Source organism: Hipposideros armiger, unplaced genomic scaffold (genome assembly GCF_001890085.2).
Source record: "Hipposideros armiger isolate ML-2016 unplaced genomic scaffold, ASM189008v1 scaffold_174, whole genome shotgun sequence".
NCBI classification, from domain to species: domain Eukaryota; kingdom Metazoa; phylum Chordata; class Mammalia; order Chiroptera; family Hipposideridae; genus Hipposideros; species Hipposideros armiger.
The window spans coordinates 1,887,925-1,900,585 of NW_017731524.1; the positions used below are offsets into that span (position 1 = coordinate 1,887,925).

General features: G+C 37.6%; 1 protein-coding gene across 6 annotated transcripts in view; it reads left to right on the forward strand.

Moving 5' to 3' along the window:
- Nucleotides 1-12,661, forward strand: part of PIBF1 (progesterone immunomodulatory binding factor 1) — a 203,085-nt gene that overhangs the window by 37,021 nt on the left and 153,403 nt on the right. For all 6 annotated transcript variants that reach the window (XR_002125127.1, XR_002125130.1, XR_002125128.1 and 3 more), the window contains exons 7-9: nt 764-872; nt 1,127-1,308; nt 3,460-3,585. Coding sequence is in view for 2 of the 6 variants with exons in the window: in XM_019652149.1 (XP_019507694.1) it covers nt 764-872; nt 1,127-1,308; nt 3,460-3,585 (417 nt within the window). In the remaining 4 variants the exon portion in view is untranslated. The remainder of the gene's footprint in view (nt 1-763; nt 873-1,126; nt 1,309-3,459; nt 3,586-12,661) is intronic.

Sequence of the window (12,661 nt, forward strand, 5' to 3'; positions counted from 1 at the left end):
ATGGATGGTTGTTATGTTTTTAACTTGTGCTTGTGCTTTGCTCAGTTCAGTAAACATAGTACTTTGTTTACCAGAAGGGAAAAAAAAAATCAGTTTCTGGGTTATTGAAAATCTAATGAAAAGAAAAACAATTCTTAACAGCCCTCTCTGTGAAAATCCCAGTTGGGGAGATGAAATAAGGTGCAAAAGAACTGATTCTGATGGGGGAGGATAAGTAGAGTAAATTTATTCCTCTGCTCACTTTTTAAGAAGTCCGTTGTAAGTTTGGTGCAATTCTTGGTTTTACTATTTGGGAGAAAGTATATGGAAATTAGAATCTCTGGATGATTGTAAACAATTTGTGAATGAGAGCGTCACGGGCATGCCTACCCGTGTATCTGCTATGCAATCTGAGTGATGAGTTAAGGCCTTCTGGCACTGAACTGAAAACCTAGAGCCATGTATAAATTCTTTAAAACTTTTGGCTTCACGATAAGACTGAAGATGATTAGTGAAAAGATACCAGAGTGTACCTTAGAAGGTTTTACTATTTACTGAGTAGTGTAGTTTACATATTTATTTTTTAAAGATGATAAATTCATATGTATGGATCTGAACAAGGTCCCTGTAAATTTAAAAAGCAGTCACTTTATTCTATATAGAATGACACTAATGCCCCACTGCTAACACCTCTCTTCAGTTCTGGAAGGCATATACAATTTACAGATGTATTTGAATTTTATTTTAGTAAAAAGAAATAAATAAATGTATTTGAATTTTTTAGTGAACGTGATGCACTTGAACAAGAAGTAAGTGGATTAAGGAGAAAACATGAAGTTCTTGAAGCCTCTCACATAATTCAAGCTAAAGACAGAAGTGAATTATCAAAAGAGGTAAGCTTATAGCGTTACTTGTATTTTATTGTACAGTGATGGTGGGACATAGCCCAGGGCAGACTTGCGGGAGGGACATTATTTCCTTTTTGATATAGTTGCCAAAAAGAAGGTCTTTTAGTAGCTGTGTTTGGATGAAAAATTGCAAGGTAAGAATTAGCCCTTTGTATGTGGTGAGCAAAAGCACAAAAGAGAACAAATACAGTAAACCTTCAAAAGTAAAACTACACTGCTCTGTTTCTGCACATGTGTAGGTGGCCACCTTACAGCAGACAGTTACTTTACTGCAAAAGGATAAAGAATACCTCAACCGCCAAAACATGGAGCTTAGTGTTCGCTGTGCGCACGAAGAGGATCGCCTTGAAAGACTTCAGGCTCAACTTGAGGAAACCAAAAAGGCTAGAGAAGAGATGTATGAAAAATACGTAATATCCAGGCAAGTTCTTATTATTCTCCTTATAAAGAGAGAGAGATTCACACCAGCTTCTTTGAGGGAACTCTTGGCTTTGGAGAAGAACAGTGATTTTTTTTTTTTTTTTAAGATTTTTTTATTAGGGAATTGGAAACAGTGCTGGGGAATTGGGGGAAGGGGAACAGACAAGTTGCTGTCGTTTTTTGTTCTTCAGTCTAGTTGTAGAGGACGTTGCTTCACTGGCCCAGTTTGGCACCATCATTGCGCTCTTCCCGGGCGAGGCACATCAGTCGCCAGCTTCTGGACGGCCGCTCACTGCGGCTGCTGGCCGCTCACGCTGGCTGCTGGCTACATACGGTAGCCCATGGCAACCCACTGCAGCAGGGGCTGCAGCCTACGCCGTCACCGGCGACTCACAGCAGCCCAGCTCCAGGTTGAGCTGTTGTTCAGCATCTTAGCTGTGGGGGGCAGTGTCACTGGCCCTCATATGTGGGATCCGAACCGGGGCCCTCTGGCGTCCCAAGCCAGTTCTTAACCATTGCACCACTCGGCCAGCCCAAAACAGTGATTTTTTTTAACCTGTATAAGATGATAAAATAATAATTCATTTTGTTTCCTTATAAGATATTCTTATTCTAATTGATTTTTTTCTTAAGAAACATTGTGGTTTATCCAACAACCAAAAGCCTATTTCTTTCAGGTAAGGGTACATACATGTATTTGTTTATTTTTCTTACAACATAACTTTTTAAATTCCTTATGACTAAGATTTCGGTATAAGTATTTTTGAAAGAAAGTATATAAGTGTCTCGAGAAGTATCTTTTCAAAGAAAACCTAACCTCATCATGTGGAGCTTAATAACTAAGCTGACCTTTTCCTGACTCTGTGAAACACACAAGAAGAATAAGGAGACAGCTCTGCATACTGTTTTAAGTACAGGTTCTGGAATCAGACTCCTGCATTTCAATTCTGTCTCCTCTCTTCAACTAGATGTACAAACTATTCCAATTTCTTTATACTAATGGCCCTTATAACCCTTAAGTTATCTATATTTTAGCAGCACATCAAAAACTAAAACAAAGTCTAAATTTTTCCTTTCAGACTTCACACATTCATAACTTTTTTCCTAGCCTATGATATTTTTCATCAGTTTATGCTTCTGTTAATACCATCTCTAATGCTTTGTGACTTTGCTAAGAGATCAGAATGGCTATGGTTATTGGTGCTTAGAAGGAAGGGTTTTGTAAAGGGTCAATGAAAGTCATTTTTTTTTTTAATATTATTTGTCTGTTAGCCTGCACCAATCCAGATTATATTTCTAAATGAAGGACATTCCATGTGCATCAGGTTTCAAATCTCTGACCATTTGCATTAAAAACTATTTGTAGGGGTTAGCTGAGTGACTCAGTTGGTTAGCCCGCGAGCCCTGAGCAACAGGGTCACTGGTTCGATTCCCACATTGGCCAGTGAGCTGCATGTAAGCTGAGCTGCTGCTGAGCTGGTGACTGTGCATGCTTTTAACAAGGTTGCTGGTTTGACTCCTGCATGGGATGGTGGGCTGCACCCCCACCCCCACAACTAAGATTGAACATGGCACCTTGAGCTGAACAGCCGCGAGCTGCTGACAGTCGGTAGGGTGGCTCAGTGTGCAACAAGGTTGCCGGTACGACTCCCTCATGGGATGGTGGACTACACTCCCCTACAACTAGATTGAAAGCGGCGACTGTACTTAGAGCTGAGCTTGCACCCTCCACAACTAAGATTGAAGGACAACAACTTGACTTAGAGCTGATGGGTCCTAGAAAAACACAATGTTCCCCTTCCCCAGTTCCCCAACACTGTTCCCCTCCCCAATTCCCCAATAAAAAAAAAAAACTATTAGTAAAATATTTTTGAAGAATAATAATTGTTCAGCATGTGTTAACTGACATTTTATGTAGTAATCAATCCTTAAGAGCAATATGCTTATAAAAGAAGTCTTAGATGGAACTAGTTTGGAACAGTATTTTTAGGAATTATAAAACTTTATATCTAATAGCAATGTTTTTTAAGTAACATTGTATTTAGAGCATATTTGACATACGATATTAAAATCTTACATGAAGGCCAAAAACCTATTTCTTTTACCAGAAAAAATATATATATTCATGGCTATTATTTTTGACTCCTTGCAGAGACCATTATAAAACAGAATATGAAAATAAACTATGTGATGAACTGGAACGAATCAAGTTGAAAACTAATCAAGAAATTGATCAACTTCGAAGTGCCTCTAGGGAAATGTATGAACGGGAGAACAGGTAAAAAAAAAAAAAAAAAAGTAGGAAATTTGTGTGATATATTATTTCTCTTTATTTGAAGTTTATAGATTTATCAAAACTAAACTTTATTTCTGTGTCATAATGTATTTTTAATACATTAAAGAAAGTTTGTCATAAATCTAAATATAATGGAACATTAAAGTTCTAAATTCTTTGATAACTGGCTTAGAATAGGTTTTAGAACCTTAGGCTTCTTGACTCTGGTATTCCCATTATCCCTTTATTTCCCTGGTCAGTTGTCTTTTTACCTTTACTTCAGTTCAGATTGAGGACAGAGATGAAAGGAATTTAGAGAGTACTATCAGGTATCAGTAGTTTCCTGTAACCATACCTAAATCTCCAGGAAATTTTACAAAACTAGAATAATAATATGAAATATTTCACGTGCCTCATTTAGCTGTTGGCCTTGAAGACATCATGTAAGATAATCTTGAAGGATTATTTTTATTCATGCAGTTACTTTCAGATCAGTATGTATTAGGTTCCTTTAGTGATTGACAGTGTTAGGGGAAAGCAAATGCTTCTTATTTCAATAGCAGTTATTTTTACATACCATCATTATAGTTCATATGGCTTTTGAAAGTTTATATTTTAGGGGGAAATTATTTGGAAATTGACTTAATTGTCATACTAGTTTGTCAGCACTAATTTGAGTATATGGTATTTTAATCTTTGCCAACAAGCAAGACTTTAAATCAGACTAAGGTTGATGTTAGAGAATTTTACATTTGAGCTCTCAGAGCAATAAATTCACTTATTTTGCAAATATTTATTGAGACCCAGCATGTGCCAGGCACATTGCTAGATACCATAGATACAGTTGTGGCCTCTGCCTTCACAAAACTGGTAGTCTAATGGAGACAAAGAAAAAAATGGTAAGTATGATGACATTGGAGAAAATAGCAGGATACACAAGATGAGACCATATAGAGACTCAAGGTGCATCTAACCCAGCTTTGGGAGGAATCAGGGAAGCTTCATGTGGGGAGAAATACCCATGCTAACATGATGACTAGAATAAGACTGTGAGTTAGGGGAGGGAACCAAATTTAGGGGATGAATTCACAGCATGCATAAAAATGTTAGTGGCAAGACAAAAATGAAGCTTTTTGAACAAACTGTGAAAATAGTTCAGTAGGGCTAGAGTGTAGACTGAGAGACAGGGAGTTGTGAGACATGAAACAGAAGAGGAAACGGGTCCAAATCATGCAGTTGGACTATTAAATAAGCCAGTGGGGAATGACTAAAAAATTTTAAGAATATGCATGGCATGATCTGATTTTATATAACAAGAGCACTCTGCAACATGGAGAATAGATTGGAGGAGTATAAGGCTATAGACAGGCCACTTTTAGAGGTTGTTTCTGTTATCAAAATGAGAAGTGATGATGGAACTGGATTAGTAGCAGTGGAGATGGAGAGAGATGGGCCAGATTGGAAAAACGTACAGGAGGTAGAACCAACAGGAATCAGTGACTACACTGGATTGAGGAGCGATATGAAGTTAAGGATATCACCAAGTCCATCCTTCCTTCCTTCCTTCCATCCTCCTCCCTTCTTCTCTCCCTCTCTTTCTTTCTCCCTCCTTTCTTTTAATTATATTAAGTTGCAGGTGTACAACATTATAATTGGACATCTATATGCACTACAAAGTGATCACCCCCAAAAATCTAGTTACTATTCATCATCACCAGGTTTCCCTATTGAGCAGTTGCGTGGATGGTGATGCAGTTTTTAAAACATTAGAAAAAGACAAGACTTTATTCGGAAAACATGGTACATTTAGTTTAGTTTCATTTGAAGTATGAGATCTGCAAAGAGAAAAGTTGACTGTATAAGGTTCTGAATCTCAGGAGAAAGCTCTGGACATGAGATAGTCCTATGGCATAGGTGATATTATTCCTGTTCTACAAATACGTACTTTTAGTCCAGTGGCTCAATTCTGTTATGGATTTTATAGGTTTTTATTGACCAACTTAATACCCTTAAAATTTACGGAATTATTTCTGTGATAACGTGCATGATTATTTCCAAACACTCCACATAGGCACATAAACTTTGGTATGTATTCATTTTGAAAATTTTCTGATTTTTTAGTTTTTATTATTGCTGCTGTTGTTGTTTTTTGGGGTTTTTTTAATCTTTTTAAATGCATCCCATGGTAACATAAATTTAGATAAATTAGCCCCGATTCTCTAAGATGGTTGGCAGACGTAGGGTGGGAAACAGCCGACAGAACCATTTCTGGAAGCTGGGACTCTGAAAGCAGGTTTCCTTTTCCCTACTGTTCCACCGCCATACCTGCATCAAAATGGATACCGCCTAATCAGGAGTTTCCTGGGATTAGGGCTGCTGTCCTGGAAGCCCAGCCAGCCGGCCACAGGGTCCAGAACGACCCATAGATTGTGAAGCCAGCATCAACAGTGGCCACCAGGTGGTGCCAAACTGCAGCCTGGCCAGAACGGCGCTAGATCGCACAGGCACTCTTGGGCAGCTAGTTGTCTAAGCTCGTGTTTATCATTTTCTTAACCTCACAATAATCCAATCCTGTGTTTTATGTGACTGAATCTTTTTGAATCACAGTTTCCTTATTCTGGCAGAATTTAAATGTAGTTAGAGTTTATGTCCTGTTAATCTTTTACAAGGTTAAAATAAATTGTAAATTATTTCTTTTGAAATCTTGTAACTTAAAATAATTAAGGAAAGGATCTTAATATTCCTTGTTGTAAAATATATGATTCATAAAATACAAATTTACGCTTTTAGATATTTTTATGTCTGAACAAATTCATCACTTGTTCTGGACTTCGATGTGTGTGTGTCAATTACTTGTATTTTATCCAATTGTGCTGTTACAACATAAATTAAATGGATGAACTACTTACACTTTGTTCTTAGTCTCTCTACCTCTTCCCCAATAAATTTTTAGAAGAAAGTTAAGATTAGAGAAATGTTTTGCCTTTGGTTTACTTTCTATACATTGGAGAATATTAAGACAGTGCCTTTTACATCTCTCAGATGGAGAAAAGAAGGGTGAGACTCATGCCTTCTAATGTTGGTATCTTCCCCTATAGTCAGTCATACCCGGAGTTTGTGAAGTTAAGGGGTTGAGAGGGAAGAGGAAGAGAGTAGAAAAGATAAAGACTTGAGAAAAGGCAGAAATAAGCAAAGAAAGAACTTGGGTATTTGAGTACATCAGAAATACTATGTAGTAGAACCCCTTATCCATAGGGAGATACACTCCGTGACCATCAGTAGATGCCCAAAACTGTGGATCCTCTAAACCCTATGTATACTATGTTTTTCCTGTTCATACACACCTTTTCACCTAAAGGAAGCACTTTACAGCTTCTCTTTGGTGTACCTTTGCCAGTATCACTACTCTTGAGCTTTGCGGCCATTGTTAAGGAAAATAAAAGCCCCTGGAACACAAGCCCTGCGTGACCATGGCAGTGGATCTAATAACTGAGAGGGCTACTAAGTGACTAACGGGCAGGCAGCAGACGCAGCTCGGAGATGCTGGACAAGGGGAGGAGTCACATCCAGGCCGAATGGAGCAGGACAGCACGAGATTTCATCACGCTACTTAGAAAGGCACATTTAAAACTTGTGAATTGTGTATTCCTGGAATTTTCCGTTTAATATTTTTGGACTGCAGTTGACTGCAGGTAACTGAAACCGTGGATGAGAAATGACTACTGTACTTGAGATTATAACGTGTGTGTATGCTTTGGCTCAATCTGTGAGTTAGGTTTCTTTTCTTTTTCTGGACTTGACAGTTGCTTTAAAATGCCAGTTTGGAGTTGTGGGAAATAATGAGTGAAACTCACTCTGGAGTGAGTTTTATTTTATAAATAATTTCTTGGTTAGTAGACATTATATGACTGAAATGTATAGACCCTCTCACACATTTGGAGGAAAATGGGGAGTATATTATGAAAGATTTGGAGCAAATGACTAAACTTAAATGGCTCTACCATTTATTAGCTGAGTGAATATATCACTTAATATCCTGAAGCTTAATTTCCTCTGACATAAAATGAGATAATAAAACTATTTCACAGGATGAGCTGTAAGGTTTAAATGAGATAATATATGTGAAAGGTATATTATAAATTATAAAGATATATATAAGTGGTAGTTATTTTGATACCTTTTGCGTATGTACAATACTTAAAAATTCTTTTATCCGTTGTATTGACAATTTAAGTAAAACGAGCATTATATAAAAGTCAACTGATAACATGGAATTGTTTTTATCATTAAAAGGCACTATTACAAAATATGTAATTATCAAGTATTGATCTCTATTTAAACCATTTCTCTTATGTGACACAATATAGACATAAAGGGTCTGCATGCCATTTTGATCTAAATTTCTGCATAAAATAGCTAACTTATTTGTTCCTAATTAGTACTATGAGATAATAAAGTAAGAGGAGATAAATTCAGCTTGTTATTTAAGTTTTTCCAGAAAGTAAAACTGCCGTTACCTAAGGGAATCTCATTATTATAAACACGGGAAGAACTATTCTCATAGTGATACTGTAAAAAAGATAAGGATGCATTTGTTAGAGGTGTTCATCATGCTCTTGATGCTGCATGAAATATGGAAATTCAAATTGCTTTACAGTTATTTAAAAGGGGGAAGGCAATAAGGAAAGGAGATGGAAAATATGCTTTTAAATGTAACAAATAGTATTGCTTTAGTGATTTTATTTTCCCACCATTTCAATAAAAACCATCTGGACCACAATTTAGCATCTTCCAAAAGTACGCAAGTAGAAACTTGAATGACATAAACTTGAAATTTGTGTAGAATCTTGGAGTGATATCAAACACCTTTGAATTGTGAACCTAAGTTTATTTACAAAGGTTAGTTGAATATACGAGTACGTAATGCATTACAATAGGTGAATTGGAACTAGTGTACAGAGGCTCTATTCATCACTTAAAAATGTCCTCATTGGTGCTTAAACAAACATTCATTCATTTCTTACTAGATATCTGTATAATTTTTTTGTTTTTTTATGGAAAAACCTAAGAATATTTTACTTTTACTTTTCAATTAGATTATTCTGAAAATGTAACTCAATAAAAAGAGCTTTTATTGTTAGCTATCTTTTGTTACATATCTTCTTTATGTCTGTAAGTGATCACCACGTGTTCACTGCTTAATTAATAGTTTTTGAGTATTGCAAGGTTTATAGGGTGCTCCAGATAAGAAGCAAGGTGAGTTCAGGTTACGTCGGAACTTGGTTTTGCCTGTATTGTACAGTTCATAGCGTGGTGAGGGAGGCTGGGAAAGTAGGGTAGGGTCAGATTGCAAGAGGCGCTGTTGTCAGTGGGAACATTGTCAGTGGAGGTTTTATAGTAGAAGAGTGACATGATGCAGTTACTTCATGTAATTGCAATTGCAGTGGAGTAGATTCAAGAATATTTAGGTAGTAAAATTGGCAAGACCTGGTGATTGACAGGAAGTGGACATCAGGAATGACTTCAACTATTCCCCTTCACTGGCCTGTGAGATACAGACCATCAGGCATGGCCATTAACTCAAGGTGGCAGACAGGATTTAGAAAGGAAGATAATTAATTTCTGGCCTTTTACAGATATGGCAGCTCCAACCAAGCCCCAAAGTACTTGTCTAAAATTGTGTAGTTTATTACTAAAAATTTTCCTCTACTCTTCCCCAGCTCTTACTCCCCTCAGCCCTCAGAGTGCCAGAAGTCCCTCCAGTGGCCTTGTGTTTTCCCCAAGGTACTCTTATGAATACTATCATTTTCTTTTTATACAATAAGAATCATGCAAAGCAAAGTATTTCCCTAATTATCATTCTCTAAATGAATACTGTCATATTTTTAATTTAGATTTTTCTACTATTTCTTGAATACCAATTATGCATCAGTTGTACTCAACACTTAACATACATTTTAGAAAGAATTAAATGGGACTTTTTTTTGAGGTTGTATGTATTAGAGAAGGTGTGATATGCCTGTTACAGATTTATTGGTTAAACTATATATATCTGACTCGACAGTGCAATGCAGGTTCCCATTTTACTGGTCAAGGCTATGAAAATTGACAGAAAAATTCTTATCAAACCTGTAATTTATTTAGAATTTTTTAGTTCTCGTAAGAGAATTTGCAAACCCCACTCCACACTTGTGGGCTGAGTGTGAATCATCAGAACTTTATAAAAGCATTTGTAATTTTGAAAATTAGTAAAGAAGCCTTTATTTTTCTATAAAATTGTGTAAGTTTTTGGCAGGACCTGCCCTCTGACACTGCTCTCCCAAGACCCAGACTCTCCACTTGTAACTAGCGCCCTTCCCCTCTCTCCTGCTTGAGGATGCGACCCCAGCAGCCCTCCCCTTTGTCTCCTGTATCGGCAGTTTTCCCCTTTCTACCAGATAATTCCCAACTATGTGCAAACATATTATTTCTCCCATCTTTAAAAAGCCTTTTTTTTTAATCTCCACTTCCTCCTGAAGTCACTGCTCCATCTCTTTATTCCTCTTTGTGGCCAAATTCCTACAGAATTGTATATACTCATTCTTTACCCGCCATTTAAAAAAAATTGCTGTCAAGCTCTCCCCACACCCCCACCCCCGTCTTGTGCTGCTCCAACAACGCTGTTCTTATAAGCCCCCAGAGACCTTCATGCTGCCAGAAATCCAGTGGTCAGGTTCTCAGTTCTCATCTTTCTTGACGTATCAACAATACTTAACACAGTTGATCACTCCAGACTTCTGGAAAGACATTCTTTACCTGGTTTCTAGGATACCACACTCTGATTTTTCCCCTTCCTCTACTGACTCTAGAGACTAGTCTGGGCACTATTCACTCCCTTTACTAGTCCTCATATCCTTGACATCTTTTGCAGCTGCTTGGTTATCTGTTAAGCATCTTAAATTTGATATGTCCAGAAGCAAACTTCTGTCCCTCCAACCCTGCTCTCCCTTCGGTCTGACCCAGCTCAGTTAAAGGCAACTCTAATCTACTCACTTAAGGCCAAAAACCTTGAAGTCATCTTCAATCTCTTCTCCCTCTCACATTCCATATCCTATCAGGAGATCATTTCGGTTATGTCTTCAAAATTTATGATCTTACCATTTCACAGATACTACCTTGTTCCAAGATACCATTATCTCTTACCTTAATTACTGCAGAGCCTCTTAAGTGTTCCCCCAGCTTCCTTCCAAGCCCTCACCAGGCTATTCTCAGCACTGTTGCTGTTAAATGGTGGGTCAAATTGTATCCTCTGCTCAGATAAAAAGGTTCCCCATCTCACTCAGTAAAAAAGCAAGTGACTGTAATGGACAGTGATGCGACACGATCTGCTCCCAGCTACCCCAGCCTCATCTGACTCCTAGTCACTTGCTTAGTCACTCTGCCTCCTGGTCCTTTAGCTGTTAGGTCCATTTCCCACCTCAGGCCCTTTGTATCTACAGTTCCCGCTGCTTAACCCTCCTCCCCTGGATGGCCTGGAACCATGTTTCTGCACTTTCTCTGAGTCTTCAGATGTCACCTGCTCTCTGATGTCTTCCTGACCACCCTATTTAATATTGTGACACCTCCCACCTCTCCCTCACCCCTGCTGCCCACTAGCCCCTTCTCTGCCTTAGTTTTCTCCGGATCACTTAGGACCTACTAAAATACTTCGGGATTCTTTTCTACTAGAATGTAATTTCTATGCGAATAGGGATTTTCATCCATTGTTCAGTGCTGGATTCCATGTACCAATGTCTGGTCCATAGTAAGTGCTCAATAAATATCTGTTAAATGAAAGAACAAATTGGTCCTACTTTTGAGAAATCGGGTGACTGATGGTTTAGAGGAAAACTACACAAAGATTTGTAATGAGATAGATTTGATGAGGAGCAAGCATGGTGACTGACATAGTTACTTCGTTAACCATCCACCAGACTCACCTTGTTTCATTTTAATATATTACATTTTATTCTATCAGCCACTTTTTAAATGTCAATACATTAATGGATTTTAAACAAGTGTTTTTGATTTTGGTGCTTAAATTTTTCATAATTTTTTAAACCATGGTTTGAATTATATACTTATCTACCTTTAGCAGAAGTTTCCACATCTATAAAATGAAAAGAAAAATCTGCCTGGGCACCAACTAAAATAAAACGGTGGGAAATTATAGCTTGTTCGGTCAATAGTAATCTCGAAAAGTTTCTACTACTCTTAAAATGCATGACTTCCCCCAAGAAATTGTGTTCAGTAAAATTTCCACTTTGCTGTTTATTTTTATGTCCTATTCACTCACTTTTCAGCTATCTATGTTAATTAAAGGAAAAATTATCAGGCATTGATTATATAATAGATAATCCACTTGTAGCCCTTCTATTTTATGCCATCTTAACAACAAAAGCATCCGATATAGAAATGCATAGTTTTATATTTTGTCCAGGAAGAAAATCTGAAGATAGAAGTGATTAATTCAAATGCTTTCCCTATAAATAAGCTTGTCATATAAACAGCCTGTTTCAATTCCTTTTTGTTCCAGCTAGAAAAATATATTCACTTTTATTAACCAAAAATATTTTACATGGAGGCAGAAGAAGAATGGGTTGCTTAGTTGTACCCGCTGAGCTATTCTGACACCCATTTTTTTTTTCACTATTTATTCTTGGTAAATTTCAAATTCTGAGACATTAGTAATGTTTATTCAGGCTAAGACATGCTCCTGCATTACCAAACTCTGATTTGTTCCTTTTAGAATTAGTGGTTCCTAAAGTTTTTTTCATTCTTTGAACAGTTTTCTTACTACTTTTTTTTTTTTAAAGATTTTTATTGGGGAATTGGGGGGATGGGAACAGCACTGGGGAATTGGGGGAAGGGGAACAGACAAGTTGCTGTCCTTTTGTTCTTCAGTCTAGTTGAGGAAGACGTTGCTTCACTGGCCCAAGTTGGCACCATCATTGCGCTCTTCCCTTGTGAGGCAGATCAGTTGCCGGCTTCTGGACAGCGGTTCACGGTGGCTGCTGGACACGGTGGCTGCTGGCCGCTCACGCTGGCTGCTGGCTACTCA